The sequence below is a fragment of the Vulpes lagopus genome, chromosome 8, assembly GCF_018345385.1.
Source record: "Vulpes lagopus strain Blue_001 chromosome 8, ASM1834538v1, whole genome shotgun sequence".
Lineage (NCBI taxonomy): Eukaryota > Metazoa > Chordata > Mammalia > Carnivora > Canidae > Vulpes > Vulpes lagopus.
In genome coordinates, this window is record NC_054831.1 from 120,499,867 (window position 1) to 120,527,861 (window position 27,995).

Sequence of the window (27,995 nt, forward strand, 5' to 3'; positions counted from 1 at the left end):
AGGACGTGCGGGAGGGCCGGTCCCCGCGCCGCCGGCGCCGCCTGTCCATCACCCGGCCCCGCCCCCACGCCGGCGCGCCCCCGGTCCGGCCCCGCCCCCACCCCTGGCCGGGCGGGAAGCGAACGCGCGCTCCCTCCCGTTACCCTCCGCCTGCGGGGAGGGCGGGGAAGGCGGGAGGCGCGCGCTCGCGTGCTGCGTGCTCGCGTACGTCGCTGGGGTTCGGCTGCGTCCGTCCCGCCGCTCGCCCGTTGCCGCCGCCGCCGTCGCCGCCGCCGCCGCCGCCGCGCTCTCGCTTCGCCGGCCGCCGCCTAAGGGGGGCTGGGGCCGGGCCAAGCCGCCGCCGCCGCTGCCGGGATGCCGCGGGTGTACATCGGCCGCCTGAGCTACCAGGCCCGGGAGCGCGATGTGGAGCGCTTCTTTAAGGGCTACGGGAAGATCCTGGAGGTGGATCTGAAGAACGGGTGAGGAGGGCAGGAGAGGGGCCTGCCGGGCGGGGCCGGGCGCCGGCAGCGGTGGGGAGGGCGCGGGGCCTGCAGACGGACGCCTGCCCGGCGCGGAGCTGCCGCCGGCCTGCTCCGGCTCCGCCATAGTCGCGGCGCCTCGGGGGCGCGGGTAGGCCGTGGCTCCCACTGCGCCTGCGCGGGCGGGGGTGGTGGAGGGATAATGGGAGCGACGCCGAGGCTCCGAGTGGGACGGGGCGAAGGAGCCCCCGAGGGGGCCGGGGGCCGGGGCCGGGGCCGGGCGGGAGGGCGCGGCTCCGGGCGCCGGGGCGCCTGCCTCCCGGGGCCTGGCTCGCCCCGGGTTAGAGACCGACCTTTCCCGCCCTCGGGGCTGCTGGGAATAAACAAACAGGATTTCCTGCTCCCTTTTCACCCCTTGCCCAGTCTGACGGAGCAGACGGTCACCACGCATCTCTCCCGAGGACAGGAGCCCTGGAGGGAGGCCCTTTTTTTTTTTTTTTTTTCTTGACTTGCATGTGTCACACTTTTTTTTTTTTTTTTTTTTTTTTTTTTGGGCGGGAGACTCGGGTTTGAGTAAGTCGTCTGGTGACAGTTTCGAAAGTATCGTCTTGCCTGCCGTGCTGAAAGCCTCGACCGTTCCCCTCTACCAGAGTAATTTAAAGTCTTGACTCGTTATCTTTAAAACTCCGCACAGAGTTTTCCATGCTGTGGTTTCCGTTCTGCAACTTGCCAAAAAAAAGAAAAGAAAAAAAAATGTTTATTTTATTTTATTTTATTATTTTATATTTTTTTTTTTTTTTTTTTTGCTTTGTTGTTGTAGAATTTGTTAGAGAATCGTGACCACCCTGGCTAGTATCTGCGGCAACTAGGTAATGAGGCGGAGAGTCGTAGCTCGAAACTGTTAACTTCTGCCTCCCCGGCTTTGGTGCGTTACTTGTATCCCTGGATGTGTTTTGGCAAAGCAGGGCCCGCAGGGGGCTACACGTCTCAGGGGAAAGCGAGGAGTCTGGCTTGGAGAAGGTACTCAACGGGGAAAACTATGAGAACCAGGCAGGAAACGTTAGGTAGGACTTCAAAGACTTGGATATGAATATTAAAAGGAATAGAGGGAACATTTTAGGGGTACTAAACCTTGAGTGTTAGAGGAACTCTTTGGCTTATTTGGGAAAGAGGAAAAAAAAGAAAAGACATTTGCAACAGGTTTGCTATGATACAGGTTACTCTCCATTGTAATAGTAGCAACTAACACTTGAGAAGTTCTGAAAAACCCCTAAGTAGCAGTTGCACGTTTGAGACTAATTGATAGCTTCCCTATACTCAACATTGTTGATCGGGTTTAAAAGTCATTTTAAAGTGATTGTTAGGAAGAACCACTGTCTTACTAAGGAAGATGTCCTCCATAAAAGTGTTTATTATGGGGCACCCACCGGGCTGGCTCAGTAGGTGGAGCATGCAACTCTTGATACCCTGGTTTTAAGTTTGAGCCCACATTGAGTGTAGAGGTTAGTTTAAAAAAATAATAACAAAACCTTTTTTTTTTTTTAAACCATTTACTGTGAATGCTAATTTAGAGTAAAACGGTTAGGAAATTACTCATTTGGTACAATAGAGCTTTTAGTTCCTGAGGAATTTACTAGGTAAAGTTTTTGTTGTTGCTGTGATACATTATATGAAAGATGAAGTGAGAACTCCCAATTTTCTTCAGAGGACAACAAAGTTGACAGGATGACTAACTTTTGTGGGAAAAGTGTGGTTTTTGAAGCCAGGCAGGCTCAGGTCAAATCCTGTCTTCACCACTTACTATCTGTGGGCAGGTTAGTTCTAGGACTAACTTTTCTCATCTGCAGAAAAAGGAACATAATAGATAATTGTGAGGCGTTTGGCTCATAGCTGTAAATGGTAGCTGTAATCAAATGGTTTTGACTGTGATCATTAGGAGACAGCTTCAGTGTTTGATTAACATGAAGCTTACTTCGTGAGGTCTGTTTTCTAAAGTTACTCAAGTGATAGCAGGAAGTGATGTTGATGTTAATAGTAGAGTAGTTAATGGAACAATATGTTGATAACCCACCAACGAGATGCCTGCTACTATGCTAAGTGGGTTGGAAAGAAAAAAACAATTCTGCTCTTGAGTAAATTAAATGTTGATAGTGACAACATGTACATTTAGAGTCAAGAAATGCTTACTCTCACTTTTAACTCAAGTAAAACTTGGAATGATTTGTTTGAAGAGATTTGTTTGAAATGAGCTTTGAAGAATGAATTGAGTGGGGATTGAAGTAAAGTGTCTGGGAATAATGTATGTCATAACCAGCGATGAGGAGGTGGTCCAAGAAGGAGTGCTTTTGAGAAATAATGAGCAATCAAGCTTGGATTGAGTCTTATGAAGGATTTAGAAATTGAATGACATAAGCCAGAAAATTCAACTAGAAGATTTTACACTGAGCAACCAAAATCATGGATGGGAATTCAAAGGCTCTGGAGGGAATAATTGAGCTATCTGGGAAATGGTGAGATACAAGATAGGACAGATCCTTGCAGAACCCTAAATTCCTGGGTCTCGTTGGGGGAACTATTTATTCTTAACAGTTCTGCTGCAAAACCATGATAAGTGTAAAGTCTGTGATTGAAAGTGTAGGTTGAAATGAGGAATTGGGAAGTAATTTCAGAGATTCCAAGTCAGATATGACAAACTGGCACACCTGGCAGAATTCAGGAATCACTGCAGAGGAAAGTGCTGAGCAAAGGACCAATATAGTATAGATGGCTTTCAAGCAAGAATTGACTGGACTAGATTGCAGAAGTGCGGAGGAGTCTGAAAGGAAAGAGTACATACAAAAGGAAAAGATGACATAATTTAGCAACACGTGTAAGCTTATAGTGCTAGACACTAAGGATCGTAGGTCTCCTTGAGAAGCTTTTTTTTTTTTTTTTTTTTTAACATAGTTGGGTTGTTATTAGTAATCGAAGCACTAAAGCAGATTTTGGATGCATAGAATTTCGATGAAGTGCTGAAGAGTTCAAAGTTGGAGAATTGAGATACATCAGTAGACCATAGATATGTTTGGAATTAATTAGATAGGCAAAATGTACTGGTATAACTGAGAGTTCACCAAATGAGGAAGCAGATGAGCTCTCATTTACTGTCCAGGAGAGGATGTTATGGATCCTCTTGGCATTTTAAAAAGTTGTGTATGCAGTAGTTCATTGCCTGCCATTTTATTATTACAGGCAACTCTAATCTAGGTTGCCTTAGTTTTAGAAAATTCCTAAAAAGCAGTTCAGTTGGGACCACCACATGATGTAGATCTAGGACCATATAGACTGCTTCAGATCCTGCCACACTAACTCCAGCAAGAACCACTATGAGATCAGAAGTCAAGGAAACAATAGCATTAGCTGTACCTGTCTGTAGCCTTCCAACTCTGGTAACTTTTGCTGCCTTTGATTATTTGTGGATTTTGTGGGCTTTCTTTTTTACAAATAAATCACTTCATGTGAAGTGTAGAAGGTTTTTAATACAGTAGTTTCTCTTGCCACAAAATCTTGTGGTTACAGACATAGATCTTTATATATTACTTTTTCCATATCTTAATTAATAGATTTAACTTATTACACCCTAAGCTTATTTTACTTGCCTAATAGCTGGACAGGTAAACCTCCAAATTATTGAGGGTTTTTTGTTTTGTTTTAAGTTGGCTAACGGCATGAATTAAAACTCTCCAGAGAAACCTGGCTGTATTTTCACACCTGTGCTTCATATTACAGTGAAAATGTGAATAGCCGGAATTGTCAGGGGATGTCCTGGTTTGTTTAATTGGTTCACTACTTAAATATTAGCAGGAAGTGTTTGTTTTCACCCTCCTTGAAAATTCCTTCAAGTAGAAGGTACCTTAATTTTTTTTAGTATGTTAAGACTCGCTCAGTGAGTCAAATCATTGTTTTTGTCCCTGATCAATAGAGAGCATTGTTAGATTTTAGATATTGAGATGAATCCCTTCCAACCCAGACCCTACACGGGGATTTTCTCTGAGTCTTTGATGGGAGCTTGTCTTATTTAGTTTCTTGTCTTTTCTTTTAAAAGGTGCCATAACGGAAATATAATTAGTTTAGTGTTCCAGGTTATTGGTTTCTGCTTATTGAACTATGGGAGATTATCTTCACCCACCACCAAATAGCGGATAAATGTTTTATCATTTTTATGAAAATGGTACAACTAATGAGTGCCAGGAATGACAAAAGGCAAATACTCTATTTAAGAAGACCTCACGGGGATCCCTGGGTGGCGCAGCGGTTTAGCGCCTGCCTTTGGCCCAGGGCGCGATCCTGGAGACCCGGGATCGAATCCCACATCAGGCTCCCGGTGCATGGAGCCTGCTTCTCCCTCTGCCTGTGTCTCTGCCTCTCTATCTCTCTGTGACTATCATAAATAAATAAAAATTAAAAAAAAAAACCTCACCACGTTTTGTCCACAGGCAGTTCTGCCCTCAAAGATAATGACACTTGAATCCTCGTTGTCCAAGGTTTTGATTTTATGATTATCTAAGATGAGATTAAAAGTGGTTTTTTTTTTTTTTAAGATTTTATTTATTTATTCATGAGAGAAAGAGAGAGGCAGAGACACAGAGGGAGAAGCAGGCTCCCTGCAGGGAGCCTCATGCAGACTCGATCCCAGACCTAGGATCAAGCCCTGAGCCGAAGGCAGACGCTCAACTGCTGAGCCACCCAGGCGTCCCTAAAACAGTTTTGTTTAAAGGAGCTCTTGAGCGACTTTGTATACACGTAGTTAAAATTAAAGACCCATTCTTAATTCCTACAATGTTCCAAAATAGCATGTATTTATTTCTGATTATAAAATTTTTACGTAGGTATTTTTTAAAAATTTTAAATACAGAAGACAGAAAAAAAATCATCCAAATATGACACTGTCTGCCCTTTGAGACTCTTTTTTTCATGTATCCATGCACTTATGCCTCCCCATCTTTTCTACAGACTTGGGGTCATACTGTATGTCTTGTTTTGTAAACCTTTTGTTTCTACCTATGAGCCTGATCCTTTACCTTTGTCAATAAGTATTCTACAACTTGATTCTTAATGGGTTCCCACCTATCAGTGTTATCTAATGTACATAATTAAAACCATGTTGCAAGACATTGGAGTTGTCTTTGGTTTTTTGCTAATTTATGCTTTTATAGCACTGTGGTAAATTTCCTTTAAAAAATCTTGGGGGTAGATTCTTCAGTGAACTTCTTGGAGTCAAAGTATATACACATCTTTAAGGCTTTTTCTACTTACTGGTTTCCATTACTCTCTAGGCAAAGAGTATATTTTCACCTGTAATGTTTAAGAGTTCCTGCTTTTCTGAACTCTCCAATAGCCTTCATCATAATTTTTTAATATTGTGATTTTTAAATTAGAATGTTTAAAATTGTGTATGAGGAAATTATCTTGCAGCCTTTAAGGCTCAGCCATTTAGCTTACCAAGCATAACAGATTCAGGAACTTTTTTATTTTAAAGAACTGTTTGATTAGAAAATAAATATTAAAATCCTTTTAAAATAAGGTCTTATGTGCAGTTGTATGTCCCACTTTCTCTACCTAATTTATCTTGTGTATTTTTGCTGTTACATAAAAACCTTACATCATTTTAACGGCTGCAGAAAAATCATTGTATGGCTGAATCATGATTTACCCAACCATTCCTCTTAGGTCATCTCTAAATTCTGTTTGTTAAAATAACGCTATGCTGGGTATCATATGCATAAAATTTTGTATTTTTATCATTCCTTAAGACAGATTCCGTGAAGTAAAATTCATGTGTCACAGCAGGAAAAGAACATTTTCAAGGCTCTCATTGCATATAATGCCAAATAATTTTCAGAAAAGCTGTGTACCAGTTACTCTTGTCCCAACAGTGTATGGCTCCTGTCACAACAGCCTTACCAGCATTGGGCCTACATGTTGTTTAAAATCTTTGCTAATTTCACAGGTGCAAGTGGTCTCAAGTGTCTTAACCAAGAAGTTTTTTTTTAAATGAGTAAGAAATAATGAGAAATAGGGCTATGGATTGAGTACCATTCTTTATTAGTAGTATAACCATGACAAATGTGACCAAGTTGGTTTTGTGTTGCAGTCTCTTGAAGTTAGCCTACATCCAAAATTTATGTGTTACTTTTCTTCCTAAGACTTGGGTAATTTTTAAATTTCTGTCATTTTGAAAAATCGGTGCCAAGAGACAATACCGTACTTAAATTTTGACCAAATGTTGCTAGCGTAAATTCCCTGGCTTGAGACTTCCACTCCATGGTTCTGGTTTCCCAGTTTGTGATGAGAATAAACATTGTCTGTAACTATTCAGCCACGTCATTTTAAACCCCTGTTCCTCAGTTTAATGTCTTTCTCCTCCCTTCCTCATTGAGGTATCATATGAATAAAAGGGTCATGGGAAGTATTTGTCCCTTTTTAAAAGATAAGCATAGGATGTAGACTAGATAAAAATGTGGTTTGGGTTCCCAGTATTTCTGGATGCTTCCAGGTAACTTAAACAGAAAGTTTTACTTTGAGCTTCTCTAAGAAAGGTGCTCCTAGTATGTGAATAGATTAATACAATTGGGGGTGGTCTTTATAAATTTGTATGCTAACACTGAAATTTCAAAACTTGAAAAAAAAAAGTATTTACAGCGTCCACTTGTGTGGTTTCTTTTTCAACTGCGTACACCAAAGCACTTTACTACCAGGTGTTGTCTCTAGTTTGTACTGATGGGGAAACTTAAGTCATGGGCTAATTAAGTACCTGGCTCAAGGTTACAGAGTGAGTTATTGACAGCTCTGGAAGCTGAAGCCCTTTCTTATTCCCATACCAGATACAGCATGAGCAGTGGCAGTCACAGCTTCTCTTGGGCTCTTTCATTCCAGATGGTTCAGTTCTGTTGTTCTGCCATTTGCCTCCAAGGATGAGAAGGTAGTCAGGTTCCACAGCCTGTTTGGTCTATTTAGTCTTTCTACAGTCTTTCTACAGTCTTCAACAAGCTAAAAAGTTACTGCCAACAATGAGGCAAGTGGTTGTTTCTGTGATGTTGGCTCTAGACAGAAGGAAACTCTAGTGATACTCCTTCAGGGTACTCTTTGAAGACCTGTAAGATGGTGTCAGCTTTGTCACGGCTGAGTGGGGTAGGATTTGTGCAAGCACATGCAGTTAAGTGATCTCTGTCCCATTATTGCGAGGGGTGTCTGGTCTTGGAGTAACCTGAAAGCGAAGGATCAGTCTGTGCTCTGGATTTGCATGCCCATATGTTGAGGAAATGCCCTACATGACCTTTCCTGCGTGTTGAGATGAAAGTCTGGAGGTCTCGGAGCTGCAAATGATACCTGAAGACGCACCCAAAGGACACTTGTTATCCTTCCATCAAGTCCCCCAGCCACATCTTTAGGACTGGATGCCAGAATGGGGGGCATTCATAAACAGACTTCCAAGACCTAGAGAAAGCGGGGAGACCAAAGGAGGGAGGTCTGAATCCGCCCTTCAGGAATGGAAAGGTGAGGAGGAGACTGAGGCATGGGAGTCAGGAACCACAGACCAGAAGCACTGACTTTGAGAAAAGTTATTTCATGTGGATGAAAAGAAGCTATTGATCCATTAATGTGAAAAGAATTTGAAAATGTTGTTAAAATACTAAATGAAATAAATGACTGATTTCAAGGGAAGGGCATTCCCCGAGAAATAGCATAGGAAGTGGCATCTTTAACCAAAAAGGAAAAGAAACTGACTGCAACCCAGGGACTGTGGAGTGGTTATGAGGGAGATGGGAACAGCCAAGATGGTCCCAGAGGTATAACTTCTAAGAGGCTTTAACACCTGTTACCCACTCATAGTGCCATTTTAGAGGTAAGTATGAACTGGTTTTGTTTGTGGCTTTTGTGTGGAATCAAGTAGTGCTGTCTGTTGAGTGTAAACCTTTATTTCATTTAGGTATGAGTAACAGATCAGTATTCCTATCTTATGTCTCAAGAGGTTTTTGGGGTTTTTTTTTCTAAATTGGTAATACAATGTTCATCTCTTGAGAGTTTTTTTTTTTATATACATATATTTTTTAAATCTGTGATTGTCTTCATGAACTGTAGTGTGTTGTCAGGGAATAGTTGGCCCCTTGTGGGATCTTTTCGTAGCCTCTTAGTGTTGATAAATGTCAGAAAATTGAAAAGCACACAGGTGTGATTGTTTGCCTCTTACCCCCATGAAGAAAGCAGCCATGTTGACTTTAAAATGTCAGTGAAATACATTTTGTTGTTACAGGGGGTTACGGTTAGAATGGTGATCCACAAACTATTCAGGAGTATGCTGCTTTCTGAGAGTAGTCCCATTTTGTAGGGTGGAAATATGGTGGCAGCCTAATGAAAGTGAAATCGCTTAGCAACCTTACTTTCATTTTGAAACAGTTTCGGATAGTTGAAAGAATTGGCAGATAGGCGGACAGAATAGTTATAAAGTAGACTAAATATGAACTTGATGCAGGTTCCTCTTTACCTCCTGTTCTGGAGGAATTTTGTTTTTATCGCTTAGTCTTTAGGATATTGATTGTTTCTATAATATTTTCTTGACCCCAGTATGTGAACATTCCTTTAGAGATGGGCTGGCGTTCCTTTAATGATGTCACCTTTCTCTGTTTTCCTAGACTGGTGTGAAAATTTTTGATGAACTATAAAATTTGGTAATTTTGATAGGTTTGGTTCCACTAGTAGCTTAGAGAATAAGTGTTCACAACTTACTGGTCTCAGTACCTGTCAGATGCAGAAATGGTATTTCTTACCATTTAGTATTTGTCATAAGATGCTAATATTCATATGGGCATTTCTCTTCTACAGCACATAATTTGATAAAACTGATTTTCTGTGCTTCTAGAGCTTGCATTTCTCAAACTGCTCTTTGGACCACATCTTTCTGTTAGTATTTGGGAGACAGTAGCTCATGATGATGAGTGTTGACTTTAGGCTAAGAAGGATTCCAGGTGTTGGTTAGCCTTGGCAAGTTCTTCCCTGCTCTGAGTCTTAGTGTCTTCATCTGTGAGCTAACAGTAAACCTCAGAGTTGTGAAAATTATTACAAAGGAGTTTGAAGAAGGAAAGGATTCTGGTGGGCTGGAGTAGTCATGTTAATAGTTGTTTGGAATTAAAATTATGTCAGATCTTAGATGCCTATCATCTGCAAAGTACTTTCCTAGTTGCTGCTATAATCCTGGTGTAGTTGGAAGTCTGTAAACCTTACAGTATTCTTTGATTTCTGGTCCATTTTTTTTCCATACCATTCATGCTTATATTTTTTGGTCCCAGTCACCATTCCTTATAAAATTAATCAAATGCATTCTTAAATATATAATTTTGTCAATATCCATTCACATCTACCACCTCTAGGCCTGACTCTCTGTCATCTCTATGCTGGTCTAATTTTTGCTGAGCCTTAAAACCAAAGACAGATTCCAGGGGTTGTTGTGGGACCTCCAGAATGGGGATTGCACAGAATAATCTTATTTTTCCTCTATTCTTCTAGTCTGTTATGTTCTGAACCCACACATGTTTTCGGAAGGACCAGATGGCTGACACTGGCTAATGGGAACCAAAAGACAAGAGTGAAAGTAACCTGGTTGTCACATACCCCAGGCTTAGAGGTGCCTCACCTTGCCCCAAGATCAATTTCTTTTTTTTCTCTGGAGACTTTACCCCACTTATCAAAAAACTTTAATATAACCTGGCTTATCTGAGGTTAGATTATCAAGTCAAGCAGCAGCATTTGTTAAATGAAAAGGGTTGTACTCAGGACTGTGAGAGAGAAGAAGCATCTGCCTTTACAAAGACAGTGTAACCTAGTCGTTTAGAGCTTGAGCCTGGAGTCAGATGGATCTAGGTTCAGATCCAGCCACACCACTTATGAGCTCCTTGACAATGAACAGTAGCTTAGTCTCTCCAAGCCTCAGCCTTCTTATTTGTGAAATTGAAATAATCTTAGTAGTACATTCTTCACATACAATATGAGGAATGAATGGAATATTATGGATAAATTATTTACCGTGTGCCAGGCACCACACTAAATATTAGTCTTTGTTATTAAAGATCACATAATCAAATGAGAGGATCAACACAAAGAAAAAAGAGCAAAGCCTTGAAAGGCCATAGAAACATTGTCATGTAAAACACAAAATGGAGTAGAAGTTCCAAAGCTAAAGAAGGTGCTCAGATGATTAGTCAGGCGAGTGTGTGAGACTTCATAAAAGAGAGAATTCTCAAGTCTATGGAAGAAGATTGTTTTTGCTTCACCTTGTGTAATCAAGGCACTCGGGTTTGGAAAACGATTGAAACAGATATTTAGGAGTCATTATAGACCTCTGAGCAAAAGAATGATCTAGGAGCTGGCTTTCCTGCTACACGTAAAGAGACAAGTTTACTAAGTGAGAATAGCCATATCCTGGAATAAGTAAACCAATCAGATAGGAAGAAGAAGCCTCGGGGGGGCCCAGCAGATGAGAGAACTAGGGCCAGGCAACAGGCTGAACAGTCAGCCAGAGAGGAATCGTCAGGGGTGATGCTGAGTGCTGGGAGATTAGTGGTCAGGGGCTCCAAGCGAGAGATATCATGAGGTAGGTTTTCTTCTTTGAAGGTGGGGAAAGATCAAGTGCAGACTGAGCTGTGGCCAGCGCTTACAGACCAGGAATCCACACTAGCTCTAATCAGAGAGCCCTTGGTGTGCGGGAACTGCCAGTTTGCCGACGTGAAAAGAGCCCCAGACTGGGTACTGGTGAGCCTTGAAGTCGCACCCCAGCTCTGCCACTCAGTGAGCACGGGTAAGTCATCCACCTTCTCCGGGCGGCCTTGATGGCCATCCCTCCTCTGAGGCTAAAGAAAGGGAGGCCAGAATGCCCAGAGCAGCCTCCTACCTGTCTCAGGATAGGAAAGGATCTCAGGAACCTACTTCATGTGGTAGGAACTCCCATTTGTGGGTCATAAACAACCCTCAGTGACCGGAAAAGTCAAACTGCAACCATATTCAGTGACCCAGAGCAGTGAATGTGACACTGATTAATTCTGCTTTGAGGGCCTAACCACTGCTCCCCTGGAATGTTGCAAACCTCTGGAACTGGGGCAGTGACCGTTCTCACTTGCAGGCTTTTCTCTGAGCTGGCCTCACCTGAGCGGTAGAGAACAGTCGCAGAAGTGGTTTTCTGCAGTTTTCCAAGCACTTTATGCAGACAGCAAGGATTACTGCTGTTATTACTACCCTGTCAACGTGCCCTAACTTTTTTCACCTCATAGGACCATGTTGACTGAAGTGTAGGACCAACACTAAGTACTTTGAAAGAAAGCTGTTTGATTCCTGTTCACTGAATGCCATTTCTTTCAGGGTAGATTTAAGGGCTCTGCCGTTAAAGAACAGTGCTATTGACCCTAGTTTTAGGGTTCAAGCCACCCCATGGGTTAACTTCAACAGATCAAAATTTTTCCTTGGCTACAGCAACATCCCTAATCCTGACCAGCCATGGAGAGGTTCGGTTCTTACAAGGAAAATGAGTGAATGTGGGAATGACTCACCACATTGGGAAAACAAAACTCACATCCTGCTGATGGTTGGCTGAGGACTGTCATGTCCACATACAAAGAAAAGCATGTGGCACAGTTGTAGGACAAAGGTGAGCAGAGATCTACTGTGGAAAGGGGCAAATTTTTCTTATAGAGAGAACAACCAAGGCATGCCCCTCGGTAAGCAGTGTTGGTGGGTGATCGCAGGCACACGCATGGAGGCTTGCTTTCCCTTGCTCCTCATGTCCATTCCCCATTGGTTAGCCAGTGTCGAGCACCCCCTTAGTCATGCCCTGTCCGGTTAGCTTAGTCAGCATACCTCCAGGGCAAGTCACACTTATCAGTTTTTGGAAGGGACTTTTCTCCAATCTCCCTCTTCAGTGACGATGTTTGGAAAACAGAAGTGACCCTAAGTCATTCCCAAAGAGGTGGGATAAGTGGCACATCCTCTTCAGTAAATAGGACATGCAGAGTGGTATTTGGGACCATCGATGGAGATTATTAGGATCAGGGAAAGCCCATTCAGCAACAGTACAGGCCCAGATGATAATTCTTGGGTGAAAAAGTGTGATTAACATTTCTAAAAATGGAAGTCTTAGAGTAGTTTCAAAACCATGTCCTTCCAGTTCCAGCATTTCAGAGTTGTGACTGACAGCCTGAGCAGTACGGCAACTGTTGAATGAGGGACACCAGAGCACTGGCAGGGGTAGGAGCTTGGACTAAAGTCTAGAGCAGCCCACATAATTCGTGTGGCTTTGTCTGTGGTGTCCAGATACCTGTCTGTACTTGGTAAGAATCACAGTCCCCACTTTTTTAAGGAGGAAATAACAGGCCCTCCCCTCCTGTTTTGTTTGTTTTTTGGCTAAATCTGTCAGGATAAAATGTTACCCAGAGGAAAAGAGTTAGGGGAAAGGCAATAGCAGAGAAATGTTAAAGAAAGAAATGTTTCTTTTAATTGAAAAATTGTGTACATGGGGATCCCTGGGTGGCGCAGCAGTTTAGCGCCTGCCTTTGGCCCAGGGCGCAATCCTGGAGACCCGGGATCGAATCCCACGTTGGGCTCCCTGCATGGAGCCTGCTTCTCCCTCTGGCTATGTCTCTGCCTCTCTCTCTCTCTCTGTGTGTGACTATCATGAATAAATAAATAAAATCTTTAAAAAAAAAAGAAAGAAAGAAAAATTATGTACATATAATAGGCCATGCTGTTTGTCCTTTGGCATAGGCATGGGACGGGCAAAAGACATGACATCTAGGAGTAAAAAAAGCAAGAAGAGGCAAATCAGGAGGTTTTTGTTTTATTTTTACCAAGCCCTGCTATTGAGGGAATTTTATATTTGTCTTAGATTCATTCTCCTGAATTCCTTCATCTTCTTTATTCTCATACTGGAATTACTGAAAGATGGTGGGTTTTAACAGAAGAAGAAGGGTGTCTGCAGCTAGAAAAAAATCTGTTGGGTTTGTGAAGCTTATTCACAGGTCACACCAGAGATGTGTATGCATATATACACACATGCCAATACATAGTGTGTATGCATACATGCGTGTATTTTACATCCCTCCTTATTTTGACAAAGAGTTCAAAGGAGATTACTTTTCGGGATTTTAGTTTCGTGTATTTACTGCAAAGCACGAAGGGATGTTAAGATCAATCTAGAAAGACCCTCTGATGTTAGTTACCAAGGAGAGCATTATTTTATGGAAGGCACTAAATTTCATTCAGAAACAGTTAAGATTTAAAACTAAAATTGGGACCCATACAGTAGTTTTAAAAGGTACTTTAGATGATAAAAACTAAATTTATCCTGTCCATATGTCATGTGGTGTTCCTCTGATGCTACCATATTTAAATTCTCCCATTTCAACATTTACCTATCATACTTTTGATGTTAGGAAAAACTTTAAAGATATGAAGTATAGCTCCTTTATTTCATGGATAAACCAAGACCTAGGAAAATAAGATGATTTAAATCTGCTTGTCATAGTTGCTTGATAGCATAACCAGGACTAGAACCCAGGCCAGTTCTTACTGCTCCAGTCTTACTAGTTAGGAGTTTGCCTTCTGGAGTTGTACTACAGATTTTTAATGCCAGCTCTGCTGTTTTATCATGCAAGTTACTTAAAACTGTGTACAGTTTCCTCATATGTAAAATGGGGATAGTAGTTCCTGGCTCTTGGGTATTGTAAATATAAGATAACATTGTGTAGTATGTAAAGATTACTTCATGAACATTAAGTAACACCTTATTGTTACTATGTAGTCTTCCTGCCTAATTTGGAGAACCCACTCACTGCCTTTTGAATAAAACAAAAGCATTGTTTCAGTAAAGCAGATCTAAATAAACAGTAATGTGGTAGAAGCAGCCACACTGATCTGGTCTTTACTCTGCTCTCAGGACAGGAGTCCCTATCAGGTATGGTTTGTGATACAAGAGGATATTTGGTTTGATCTTCCAAACCACCTAGCATTGCCTGTGGTCAAGAGAGGTGACAATCACGTGCCTGATTTGATCCTTGGACTGGACTTTAACATAAAAATTTCCCAAATAGGGGTCCTCAGCTTGCTCATTCAGTGGAGTATGCCACTCTTGATCTCAGGGTCATGATTTCGAGCCCCACGTTGGGCATAGAGTTTACTAAAAAAAAATAATAATTAAAATACAGTTTCCCAAATAAAGCTTGTGGCTTTTCACAGAGTAGCCTTTTTTTTTTTTTTTTTTTTTTTTTCTTTCTGTAAAGCAAATTTGATCTCAATGTAGCTCTTTAGAAGTAAGTATTAAGGAAGGACTGACTGTAAGGGTTATTTTCCTCTCAGGGAAGAATTCTAGTCAGCCTCAGCTGTAAGAAAGCTTGGTCTGAGCATTAATTGTTTTTAGATAATTGTGTCTCCATTTAACAGATTGTCATTACTTTCCTTCCAAGGTCAGAATGGATTCTGCATGTAAGCCTTGGAACAGAGTGAGCATGCACAGGGTAATCTTTGAGTCGGGGAGAATGCATTACCACATAGGTCTGACAGAAGCATCACCTGTTAGTAACAGAAGCTGGGCTTACAATTTCAGATTGGCAGAGCTTAGGGTCTTGCATTCTCTGACCCTCAAATAGTTGTAAATCCTGATTATTTTGAAGAAAATCGTTGGGGTATATCTATGATTTGTTCAGTCTTTGGAAGTCAGTGTTGTCCTTCTGACAGCACGTTAGATGAGTCAGGGTCAGCAAATGGGGCCACACCAGTATGCCACTCTTAGAGGGGCATGGGGCCATTTGATCACACCCAGGGTGAATGTTTTCTCTCATTGCTCTTTACTTGACGTCAGGCTCTTGCCCATATGATGCCAAGAGCAGTGATGCTGTGGGCAAAGCAGACCTATGACCAGTCTTGACAACTAAATTAAGGAAGGTACTTTTGGGGGCATGAGAGTATTTTATGATCTGTCAAGAAATAAACCTAAGAAAGTAGATTTGACTTTTTTTAATTTTGTCTCTGAAAATGATAGTATAGCTTTCCTGCTATCTCGCTCTGCTCAGGAAAGGAAAAAGCAGCTGCAGTATATTATCAATGATAGATTTTCAGTGACTGTAAAGCACTTTTTAACATAGTAAGTCAGTGATTGGGAGAAGCTTCACTTGCTTTGTCAAATATGACATCGTGTTCAGAATCAGTCTTACTACCCTGCACAGCAGTTCAGCCTTCTGGAAGCATCAAACCATGTATTAGACTTTACAGCCCACAAATTAAGCCAGGTTGCTTCTGAATTGTGTTACTGCAGAACATTTCCAAAACATTTCCCATGACCAACCGGATGTGTCTGTGTTCCTTTTTTTTTTTTTTTTCTTTTTAAATGGAGTTAAGATTCATTGACTTGAAGTTTGAATGCCACTCATAGACATTTCAGCGTGAAGAACCCTCCAAAGTGGTCAGCCATACACTGTCACCTCTGGAGACTGGTTCGAAAGGACTCTTCAGTAAAGGGAAAATCCTGCAATTCCGAGTTCCTCTCACTTAACATGTTGCTGAGTGCACCATTACGTGCTAAGGAAACTGGAATAATTCCGATCAGACTGGATGAACTCCTGGCAGGCCTTGTAACATGCTGTTAGTTCCAGAATGTTAAGACACAGCAGAACACTGGTCAGTGTTTGCCTGTGTACACAACTTAACTTTCCTTTGTGATCAGGTGTGATCATTAAGATGGTTTTGAAGTATAGGCAGTGGTCACAGAGCTAGACTGCACAGCTGTGTTGTCAGACCATTTGTTTAACCTTCCTTACAAATACCTTACACATTTTGCTCTTTAGTTTTATAAGTTGTGTTCTTTAACAGATGTTAATAGGAATTGGAGGGGGATGCTTTCTTTTGGGTATGTGTTAAACCAGCAGACCTCTTTGTTGGGATATTCCTAGCAGTACTGTGTAGAGAAGCTTGCAAAGTCACATACAAATATTAGAGAATTCCAGCCTACCTAAAACTTTCAGGAAATGAATTTGCAAAACCACGAGGAAGTGAACAGATCCGATTTTTTTTTCCATTGATAATTTCTAGAACAGTTAATTCAGTTGTGATTAATTTGTTTAGGTAGAAGAAAAGTTGTTTTTTTTTTTTTTCCTTTCACTGAGATTTGAGGTACTGTAAGTTTTTTACTTGGTATGTTATTCCAGACATGACTTAACAGTTAAGACACGGTACCTAGATGTAAGTCCAGTTGTTCTCTAAGCTCTCATTTTGGGCTAAAGCTAAAAAAAAAAAAAAAAAAAAGATGACTTTTTATGTGATTTGAGAGGGCAAATACTCAATGTTACAGAGTTATGTATTTTGATCCTTCATACCAAGTATCCCTCTGAAGGTGTCTGCAGTTGCCACCAGCTACTTGAGGAACAAAAGAAATGGTCTCCGTGTATTTAGCCAGCCACCTACTAGAAATACATTCTACCTTGAGAAAAGTCTCCCTATCCTCTTGCAGTGCCTGTTGGCACAAAGCAAAGTGGTTTCAGCCAAAGGGAAGAGAAAGCCAATCCTTAGTTTGCAAAACCCACCTAACCTTTGCTAAGCATGACCCTCATTGCTTTCTCTTTAATGGTAGTGAAACTGGATGTCAAAATGGTGCCAACCAGGATTTTGTTTGCTCTCTTCTAGATATGGGTTTGTGGAGTTTGATGATCTGCGTGATGCAGATGATGCTGTTTATGAACTAAATGGCAAAGACCTTTGTGGTGAGCGAGTAATTGTTGAGCATGCCCGCGGCCCACGTCGAGATGGCAGTTACGGTTCTGGACGCAGTAAGCATTTAAAAGGGCATTTGTATCAATGACATACATGCCTTTGTTGTTAAATGTTAATTTTTTTTAAGTAATTAATTAATATTATACTGAAATGTATTGCTATTTAAGCTATTTGTTTTATAAATTATGTATCTTTTTAAATGTAAAATTGCAAATAAACATCTTTGATACTGTTTAATTTTAATTTAATTAATGACATAAAGTTCTTGTTTTAATACTTTATAAATATGTTTAATGATGTGTGTTTGTGTTGTTGTTTTTTTTTCTCTGTAATGCAATTGTTTAACATAGATTTAACAAAGACCTCAATGTTTTAATTAAAAGAATCCTTTGAGGCTAAGATGACTGCCTGTTCCATTTGCTGACCTTGGGTTACCTTTCCATGCGTGGCTCTTTGAACCATTGTGGCCCTTGGCTGACCAAAACAGGAAGCCATGTGACGACCGCAACCTTTCCCCATTAGACCTGGGTGGTGAGGATCCCAAGGGTTAGACACAGATGAGATTAAACTGAAATAGGTGCCTGAAAATCTTTTTTTCGTATAAAATATTCACAAAAACTTTAATCACTGTGAGTAACACCAGTAACTGATTTAGTAATTTGGTTACTTATTTCTAAATTGTTAAATTGTTAATAGTTTTAATTTATGCATGTTAATTTTAAATATAATATTAATGAATATATATATACTTACCACTTCGTAAATTAAATTAAATTTCATGTTTAGTTGATTGCTTTTTTAAAAAAGAAATCTAGTTTAGAATTAAGGGGCGGGGCTAGAACTAAAATATCTGTGCTGTGTGGGGTGGGGGTAAGTGGTAAACTTAAGGGGAGTATGTGCTGTGTCACTTTTTCCTTTTCCTCCACTGAAGTAATGTTATCTATTTGAACCTTCCAAAGGTGGATATGGTTATAGAAGAAGTGGCCGAGATAAATATGGCCCTCCTACCCGCACAGAATACAGACTTATTGTGGAGAACTTGTCAAGTCGGTGCAGCTGGCAAGACCTAAAGGTTTGGGCCTCCTTAACCTTGTGGGATAAAGTCAGGCAGTTGTTGAGCTTGGGAAGGAGGTAATTCTATGTAGGCCCAGGCAAACACAGAATGTAATGGTATTCTATGTTTGAAAACTTTCCTAAAGTGTGGAAATTCTCTTAAAGGTTCCAGGGGCTCCTGGCAGGCTCAGTTGGTCGAGCCTGCAACTCTTGACCTCAGGGTTATAGATTGAAGCCCTATGTTGGGTGCAGAGATTGCTTAGAAATAGTCTTTTTTAAAAGTAAAAAAAAAAAAAATTTTTTTTTAGAGTTTCTATAGGAGTACAAAAGATAACAGAATCTCACTGTTACTGTATATTAGGGGACCACCACTGTAAAGACAGTGTATGTTAAATGAAATTTTCTTCTGTGTAGAGGGTATTGTAGTTTCTCACCAACAAAAGAAAAGGCTGCAACCACGAATTGCAGGTGGTTTGTGTCAGCTGTAGTATGCAGGTTTGTGTCAGCTTCCAGTGTAGCTCTTCTTTGGTAAAAAGGACTATCTAAATTCATGTTCTTTGATAAGGTGTTTTGGGGTTTTTTTCCATGGAATGTTCATCCTGAAAGACTTTTAAGGTCAAAGATTGAGGTCCACTAGCTGTGTTGACCATCTAGTGCACTGATCCCAGCCTGTCTTTTGACAACAGTGTTCTTAAGTTCAGGGAAGAAAGACTTGAGTAGTATGGTGACCTGGATGGTAGAAGGACAGTCACGCTTTTCCCCCTCTCACTTCTCACTTTTAGTCCATCATTAAACAGGTCCTCTCTAGCAAAACGAGTATGTTTAGGTTCGGCACAAAGTAGTTAGGAATCTTACATTCGTGTAATTTTTAACTAGGCAAAGCAATATCATATCCTTTTCTCCCCTTTTTAAATTTGTTCCCAACAGTCTTCAGATAACAAAGATGAGATCCAGAAAAGGTTCACACACACAAAGGTCTTAGCACAAGAACCAGGACTAGGACCTAAGCTGGTGTTGTTGTTTTTTGGGGGTTTTTTTTGTTTTGTTTTTGTTTTTGTTTTTTAAGCTGGTGTTTCTTCCAGCAAGTTGTGCTGGTCGGCAGCAGTGGAGGAGGCCCTCATGGAATGTCTGCTGGCAGGCCTGTGCTCACTGGAGAAGTGGCTTCAGTGTTTCTGAGAGTTAAAGGTTGAATGGTTGGGGTAGAAACTGGGAAAGGCTTTCAGACTTTTGGTTAAAATGGAGCTTAGCCAGTGTCTTCAGTTGGTTTTGTACTTCTGTACCTTTGGTAGTTTCACTCTTTGGAAAAGAGAGTATTAGAGCCAGATTTCCTTGTAAGTCAAAGCAGACCTGAGAACAGGGTTCTGGAGCCCACCTATCTGGAATGAATCCCAGATCTGCCACCTAGCAGTTATTTTACTTGAGCAAGTTACTTTCCTCTTGTGCCTCATATTTTTCAACTAAAAAAATGGGATCCGTATTCATTTTTACTCGAAGTTATTGTGAGAATTGAATGCAATTCAATATTAAAAACCCAAGAACAGTTCCTAGCACAATTAATGCTAGCTGTTAATTGAGGAAATGCAAAAATAAATTTAAAGGCTATTGTTTTTAAAATGTATAAAATTGCATCCAATGATGATGTCGAGATGAAGTTTAAACAGTAGTATACCTCCAGAGGCATTGAGAATTGGTAGTTTGACCTGTCGTGTGGAGTTGATAGTATTATTTCAGGTTCTAAATTCCAGCTCCTTGAAGTCTGTGTAATCTCATCTCCTTTTCTGTTCTGCAAAATGAAGGAAATAATTGTATCTATCTCATGTTAGGACTTCAATTAAATCATGCCTGTCCATACAATAAACATTTAATAGTTAGCTCCTGTTATTAGTCCCTTAGGACAATGTGTAATAACGTGTATCTGCCATTTAACATTTAATGTTAGCTCCTGTAAAACATTTAGCTCCATAAAACATTTAATAGTTAGCTCCTGTTATTAGTAATTTGGAAATAGAAAACAAAAGTAGTGACATTCTTCAAACCCTTTTACTAGGGGATCCCTGGGTGGCGCAGCGGTTTAGCGCCTGCCTTTGGCCCAGGGCGCGATCCTGGAGACCCGGGATCGAATCCCACGTCGGGCTTCGGGTGCATTGAGCCTGCTTCTCTCTCTGCCTGTGTCTCTGCCTCTCTCTCTCTCTCTCTCTGTGACTATCATAAAAAAAAAATAAAAATAAAAAATAAAAATTTAAAAAAAAAAAACCCTTTTACTAGAGTTAACTTATATCTCAACCTGTCCAAGACAGTGTCTCAGTCTTGGCATAACTTAATAGCATCCTCGTTCCACCTCAGAGGTGTCCAAATTCAGGTGATAAATGATATAGACGCCCTGTTTTTTACCCAGAACCTCACTCCAAATAATTCAGTTGAAGGGATTTTCCACAAAGATGTCCCTTGCTGGATTATGAGTAACAGCAAGAGACTATTTAATCTGAAATTCCCAACAATTGAGAGATCCTCAGAAATAGTATTGGGCACACTAATTATGAAGATGTATGTTAAGACATGTAAACATTTTATGATGCAGTGAGCAAAGAAGGTATTGAATGGCATGTGTTCAGTGTTTATAACTTTGTAAAATACAGAGAAGAAACAAATAACAAAAATAAATTGCGGTTCAATATTTATACATTCCACAAATGTTTATTAAGTATATACCACACTCAAAGAAATATGGGAAAATTAGCCATAAAGCCTTAAGTTTTAAATTTACCTTAATTTCACAGTGTTTTCGAACACTAATCTGAGCTCATCTTATTTATACATCACTGTTAAGATTTACTTATTTACTTGAGAGAGAGAGTGAGCAGGGCAACAGGCAGAAGGAGAGGGAGAGAGAATTTCAGGCAACCTCCCAGCTGAATGTGGAGCCTGACATTAGGGCTCGATATCACAACCCTGAGATCATGACCTGAGGTAAAATCAAGAGTCCAACACTTAACCAACTGAACCACCCAGGCACTCCCACTTTTTTTTTTTTTTTTTTTTGGTTTTTTATTTTTTGGTTTGGTTTTTTATTTATTAATCTACACCCCAGATGGGACTCAAACTCACAACCCCAAAATCAAGAGTCAGTGCTCTTCCAATGGAGCCAGCCAAGTGCCCCTCATATGTCACTTTAGTGTTTATCTAGCAGTTAATTGTATTCTCTCACTGGATCTCTCTTAACTCCTCAAAGAGAATGAGCATAGAGGCTTACAGTGTGAAGGGACATGCGTAGTCATGGAACCTTTGAAGCCAGAACTTCACAGTACTGTTTTGTTGCCGTTCTCTTTGTTTTGAAGAAATGATATAGCAGTAATTTTATTTTATTTTTTTAAGTTTTATTTAAGTAATCTCTGCACCCAACGTGGGGCTCAAACTCACACCCTGAGATCAAGAGTCACATGCTCCACCAAATGAGCCAGCCAGATGCCCCTACTAGCAATTTTAAATAAAACTGAGGTGCTAATCTTATAGTCCCTTTATGGATTTTTTTATATATGTTATCCTTAGATATTTGTCAATATTTATACATGTTTTCAAACAAGGATTTATAATGAACTGTAAAAGATCTCTAACTTTTACTTTTATTCATGTGGTAACATGGGTGTCTAAAACTGCTGTAAACAAAAAAACTTGCCACTATAAAATTTAGAAGATGATAGTTAAAATTTTTCATATTCATAACATAACTATTTAAGGGAATAGCGTCTCTACTACTCACCTGTTGCTTTAAAAAAAACCTTAGTAAGTGGGAAGTTATGTAGATGGAAATATTCTAAAGAGTAAATTTCATCCTGAAGAAAACTAATTTTTCTTCCCAAAGGAAAGGGAAAACTTTCATCATGATAATTGCATTAGATTCTAACAAAATGTATCCTAATCTATTGAGTGATTTTTTTTCTTTTTTTTCTTTTTTTTTTTTTTTTTTAAGGATTATATGCGTCAGGCGGGAGAAGTGACCTATGCAGATGCTCACAAGGGACGCAAAAATGAAGGGGTGATTGAATTTGTGTCTTATTCTGATATGAAAAGAGCTTTGGAAAAGTTAGATGGAACCGAAGTCAATGGCAGAAAAATCAGATTAGTTGAAGACAAGCCCGGTTCTCGCCGACGCCGGTCCTATTCCAGGAGCCGGAGCCACTCAAGGTACTGCCAGTGTCTGTGTGTCAGTGTTTGCTATAAATTCATTTTTGAGTGCATAGCTGGATAATCCATTTCCATTCTCCTCTTGAATTCTTAGTACATGTCTGGTTCAGTAACTCCGAACTTTGAGCTGAACATTTATTTGTAAAACTCTTGAATTCTTACATCATGAGTACAAATTGAAGTTTTTTTCTCTGAGAGAGATACGTGACCTCTTTTCACTTTCTTTCTTTGGTATCCCAGATATTACTCTTATTGGAGACAAACAGGGCCACTAGTCCCTTGGCTACTTTCCCAAACACTCCACTACTTAAGAGAGGAGACTTTCTTATTCAGCAGCTGCTCTGCACTAGGCCAGACACTTGTGAATGAGATAAATACTGTCCGTGCCCTCATGAAACAGCGTCGTGGAGAAAATGGGCATTGAGCAAATAATGACCGTTGTGATAAGTGTATGTCAAAGGAAATATACATAGCACTAGTGTGGAGAACTGGCAGAGGCTTCTCTAAGGACATGTCCTAGGCGCTGAGCTCTAAAGGAGGAGTTGGAGGTGGCTAGCAGAGAGGGGATAAGTGCCCTTCCAGCTGAGGGTGGCAGGAGGAGAGTGGCTTGAGATGAGACAGAGAAGGTCCAGATCCTGCTGAGCCACGGCCAGAGCAAGGATTTAAGAGCAGTGGAAAGTCAGTAGAGATTTCTAAGGTTTCAGGTTTGGCTTTGTTTTTTAATTTTTTAAAGAAAATGTCAAATACATAAAGTATTTTGGAGGACATAGTTTAATGACCCCGAATCCCTTAGGCCTGTCACCCATCCAGCTGTCTTGTTATTTTGCGAGTCTTGTCTCCCCACCCCTCCCACTGCCTCATTTTAAGGCAAGTCTGGGCATCCTGTCATTTTACCTGTAATTATTTCAGTGTGTGCCTCTTATTAAAATCCAAAATCATGATGCCATATTACAGCTAGCAAATTTGTGTTCACATTTCTGCAGTTGTCTCGTGTATTTTTGCTGTTGATTTGTTCATATTAGGATCCCAAGTAGGTCTGCACATTGCCATTAGATGGCGTGTCTTTGATTCTTTTTTTAATCACTGGTACATCCTCCTTTGTCCTCTTTTTCTCCATGCATTTAGGGGTTTTTTTTGGTTTTTTTTTTTTAATAAATTTATTTTTTATTGGTGTTCAATTTACCAACATACAGAATAACACCCAGTGCTCATCCCGTCAAGTGTCCCCCTCAGTGCCCATCACCCACTCACCCCCACCCCCTGCCCTCCTCCCCTTCCACCACCCCTAGTTCGTTTCCCAGAGTTAGGGGTCTTTATGTTCTGTCTCCCTTTCTGATATTTCCCACACATTTCTTCTCCCTTCCCTTATATTCCCTTTCACTATTATTTATATTCCCCAAATGAATGAGAACATACACTGTTTGTCCTTCTCCGATTGACTTACTTCACTCAGCATAATACCCTCCAGTTCCATCCACGTTGAAGCAAGTGGTGGGTATTTGTCGTTTCTAATGGCTGAGGAATATTCCATTGTATACATAAACCACTTCTTCTTTATCCATTCATCTTTCAAGGGACACTGAGGCTCCTTCCAATTTGGCTATTGTGGACATTGCTGCTAGAAACATTCCATGCATTTAGTTGAAGAAACTGTTGTCTGCTGTGAAGATTCTCTCATAGTGGAGATTTTTCTGATTGCTTCTTGTGATATTTATCATATTCCTTTACACTACCTTCCATATAAACTCATAGTTAGATCTTGAGGCATTTACAGTAAGACCAATGCTTTAGCAGGTGTATTTATAAAGTAGTACTTTATACTTCCTATTGCATCACTCATGTGGTGTCTGGATGTCCCACAAATGATGTGGGTGAGCATGCATCAGTGTATCCAGGATTGTGAACCTAAGCCAGTCCACCTGATAGTCTTAGTGTCTGTTGATTCTCACTCCCTACGACCATCCAGTCATTGCTGCCAAGTGATGACTTTCTAACTTCCTCATTCTTTTTGCCTTTAAAGGCTGCAATTCTATCAGTGATGATTTCCACTTGTTGCTCTCAAATACAATTTTTATAGGAAATGCAAAATAGAAGTTTGACACCTTTATTTACCAACTTTTAGAACTTTAAATGGCCATAGGGTTCCCCCCAAGGCAATGATGAAAATGGTCGTTTAGTATTATTATCATTTTGAATGAATTCACAGATGTTTATGTGTATTTAGCATTACATGCACTGCGGTCTGAATTTTTTATGCTCAGATTGTTCGTTCTTTGGTCTTTGAGAGCCCTTAAAGTTATCTCCCGAGTCTTTGGAATCTTGGTTTTGTTTTGTTTTCATATGAATATGCTTCACTAAATATTTTCTCAAATTTTTTATTTCAGTCATTTTCGAACATAAAAGTTCAAAGAATGGTTCATGAACACCTGTGGACCCTTCTTCTAGCTTCAGTTGTTAGCATTTTGCCACCTTCTGTCTCTGTGTATACTTATGCACACACCCTGTACATTTACTTTGCTGTAGCATTTTAAGGGAAGTCGAAGACTTGATGCTTCACCCTGAATACTTGAGCATCTGTCTCCAGATAAGGATGACCACACTTATGTTTTCTTACCTAAGAATCTCAACAGTGATTCCATAAAGTCATCTGTTCAGGGCATTCTCAGATTTCTCCAGTGATTCCATGGAGGTCTTTATTTTTTGCCTGACCAGGTTCCATGCCAGCCTTGCATTGCAAGAGGTCTCTTTGGTCTGAAGCAGCCCCATTTTCCTTTCCCCCTCCAACAACATTGACTTTTTTTTTTTTTTTTTTTTTTTTTAGTAGTATCCCACATTCTGAATTTATCTGTTTTCTCTTGGCATCGTTGAAATTGTGCTTTATCCCCCTGCTTCCCTAAAACTGAAAGTTAGGTCTAGATTGAGATACAGGTTAAATGTTTTCAGCGAAAGTCCTCTCATAGGTGGTGGCGCCTGGCTGTCTTAGAGCATTTCACCCTCTCTGCCCTGATGAGATGTTCTAGGCCCATCTTGTGCATTCCCTGCCCTACTCTTGGACTCAGTCGTTTCCTCAGGAGCCCTGGTTACTGTGGTAGGAAATAAGTAGAGTTCACAGTCTTGGCCTTTTAAAGATTTTTTTTGTAAAGCTTGGGTGTGTTTATAAAACAGCTCTCTGGTCACAGTGAATCAGTAGGTAAGGAGCAAAAAGTGTTCACAAGGCTAGTAAGGAGTCTGTTGAAGAACCAAAAGAGATGGTGGTGGCTTGGTCAGGGGCAGCAGCAGAGGTGGGGAACTGGCGATAAAGAGGCAGGCTCATCAGATATAAGAAGAAATGGGGAGAGAAAAGAGTCTGTAGTGGCTAAGGTTTCTGGTATGGGGAACTGGATAAATAACAGCAGAAGTAGTAGGTGGAAAGAAGGAAGGAACCCAGCGCAAAGAGTGGGTCTGGGCGGGGGAGGTGAGTTCAGGATTGGAAGGGCTGAGTTACAGGGAAGCCCTACAGGTAGAACATTGCAGGTCCTGGAACCTTGGACCTAGAACACCAGAAAGGACTCTCTTTCAACTTGGAGCCTGGACACAGCCAGTGCCAGACAGATTTTTCAGTTGAAAAATGTCTTACTATTCATCTAGCCTTTTTGTCAGCAAGTATTAAACAGTCCTCTCTCTCCTTAGGTCTCGTTCCCGGAGCAGACATTCTCGGAAGAGCAGAAGCCGAAGTGGCAGCAGCAAAAGCAGCCATTCTAAGAGCAGATCTCGGTCCAGGTGGGTCTGCCTTGGTGTAAGGACAGAAGGTCCGCAGAACATACCTGTACCGTGTCCTGCTTTGGTTTTAATCGTGTTACCAGTCTTCCCTCATCCCAGGTTTTTTGGATTGGGATCAGGGTGTCGAAAGCCATCTGGGGCCAGTACCAGCCACATATTTCCCTCCAGTCTTCTGGCCTCTTCAGTGGTGCAAGGCCGTGCATGACCCCAGTGCCCATGTCTCCTCAGGTCAGGCTCCCACTCCCGGAGCAAGAGCCGCAGCCGCAGCCAGAGCCGCAGCCGCAGCAAGAAGGAGAAGAGCCGCAGCCCCAGCAAGGATGACAAGAGCCGCAGCCGCAGCCGCAGTGCCGACAAGCGCCGCAGCAAGAGCAAGGACCAAGCTGAAGAGAAGATCCAGAACAGCGACAACACTGGCAAATCCAAGAGCCGGAGTCCTAGTCGGCATAAAAGCAAGAGCAAAAGTCGAAGCAGGAGTCAGGAGAGGCGAGTGGAGGAGAAGCGAGCGAGCGTGAGCAGGAGCAGAAGCAAGGAAAAGAGCCGGAGCCAGGAGAAGGGTCCGCACAAGAGCCGCAGCCGCAGCCGTAGCAAAGGAGGCAGCCGCAGTCGCAGCCGCAGCAAAGACAAGCGGAAGGGAAGGAAGAGAAGCAGGGAAGAGAGCCGTAGCCGCAGCCGCAGTCGCAGCCGCAGCAAGAGTGAGAGGAGCAGAAAGCGGGGCGGCAAACGAGACAGCAAGTCGGGCAGCAGCAAGAAAAAGAAGAAGGAGGACGCCGAGCGCTCGCAGTCCAGGTCACGGTCCCGCTCCGCCTCCAAGGAGCGTGAGCATGCCAAGGCCGAGCCCGGCCAGAGGGAAGGCCGAGGGGAGAGTGCGGATGCCGGCACCCATCAGGAGACCCGGTCCAGGTCAAGGTCCAATTCCAAATCCAAACCCAACCCTCCGTCAGAATCACGCTCCAGATCAAAGTCCGCTTCAAAAACCCGGTCTCGGTCCAAGTCCAGATCCAGGTCTGCCTCCAGATCGCCGTCTCGGTCTAGATCCAGGTCCCACTCGAGGTCCTAACTGGCTACAACCACAGCTGGAACTCCCCGAGAAGTCTTTTGTACATGTTTGGTAGCCGTAGCACAAGTGATCCAAGTAGAACATATGTCACTGCTGTACATTTTTAACTCCCCTAATGGTGTGTCTACAATTGTTAAATCTAAGTGCTTCCTCTCCGTAAAGCCTCCTGGCGCCAGGCCTTCCTGCTCGACTGAAAACAATCTTCTCTTTGAAAACCCCCTCTACTCCTGGCCCACAGTAGAATATCCAAACCGCCGTGGCCCTCCGCCTGGCCTTTCCTACAGGGAGCTCAGTACCTGGACGGCTTTCAGGCTGGAATGCTGACATAGGTAGGTACGGTGAGTTCAGCCATGTTTGCCCTCGAATTGATGCCCTTTGATGTTTGCCATTTAGTGAAAGTGCGAAGTCTTAAGTTTCCTACCACTTTGGTTTCATACTTTTGGACTTAACAAAGTTGTGAATAGCACAGTCGAGGAAAATTGATACCTGCAGTAACCCATAGGAAATAAACTGTAGAGTTCCATATTCTGGTATTGTGATTATATTGTTTTATATTAAAAAAGAAAAGAAAAGAATTTTTTTTAATTTTATTTTTCCCCGTCTTGCAAAGTATAGTGACCCCTGTTTCCATTAAATTTGAATAAAGACTATTTTTGCTTGACAAAATTTCACGGTGTTTGAATCCAAGTTGCATCTCCTGA

At 41.5% G+C, this 27,995-nt stretch overlaps 1 protein-coding gene across 1 annotated transcript; it reads left to right on the forward strand.

The window, feature by feature from the left end:
- On the forward strand, positions 1 to 27,960 carry SRSF4 (serine and arginine rich splicing factor 4). Its single transcript, XM_041765015.1, has 6 exons — positions 1 to 461; positions 17,157 to 17,299; positions 18,203 to 18,315; positions 22,264 to 22,478; positions 26,148 to 26,237; positions 26,466 to 27,960. Exons 1-6 carry the CDS (start codon positions 355 to 357, stop codon positions 27,292 to 27,294), a joined length of 1,497 nt encoding a protein of 498 aa, XP_041620949.1. The 5' UTR covers positions 1 to 354; the 3' UTR covers positions 27,295 to 27,960.
- The last annotated feature ends 35 nt before the right edge of the window (positions 27,961 to 27,995 follow it).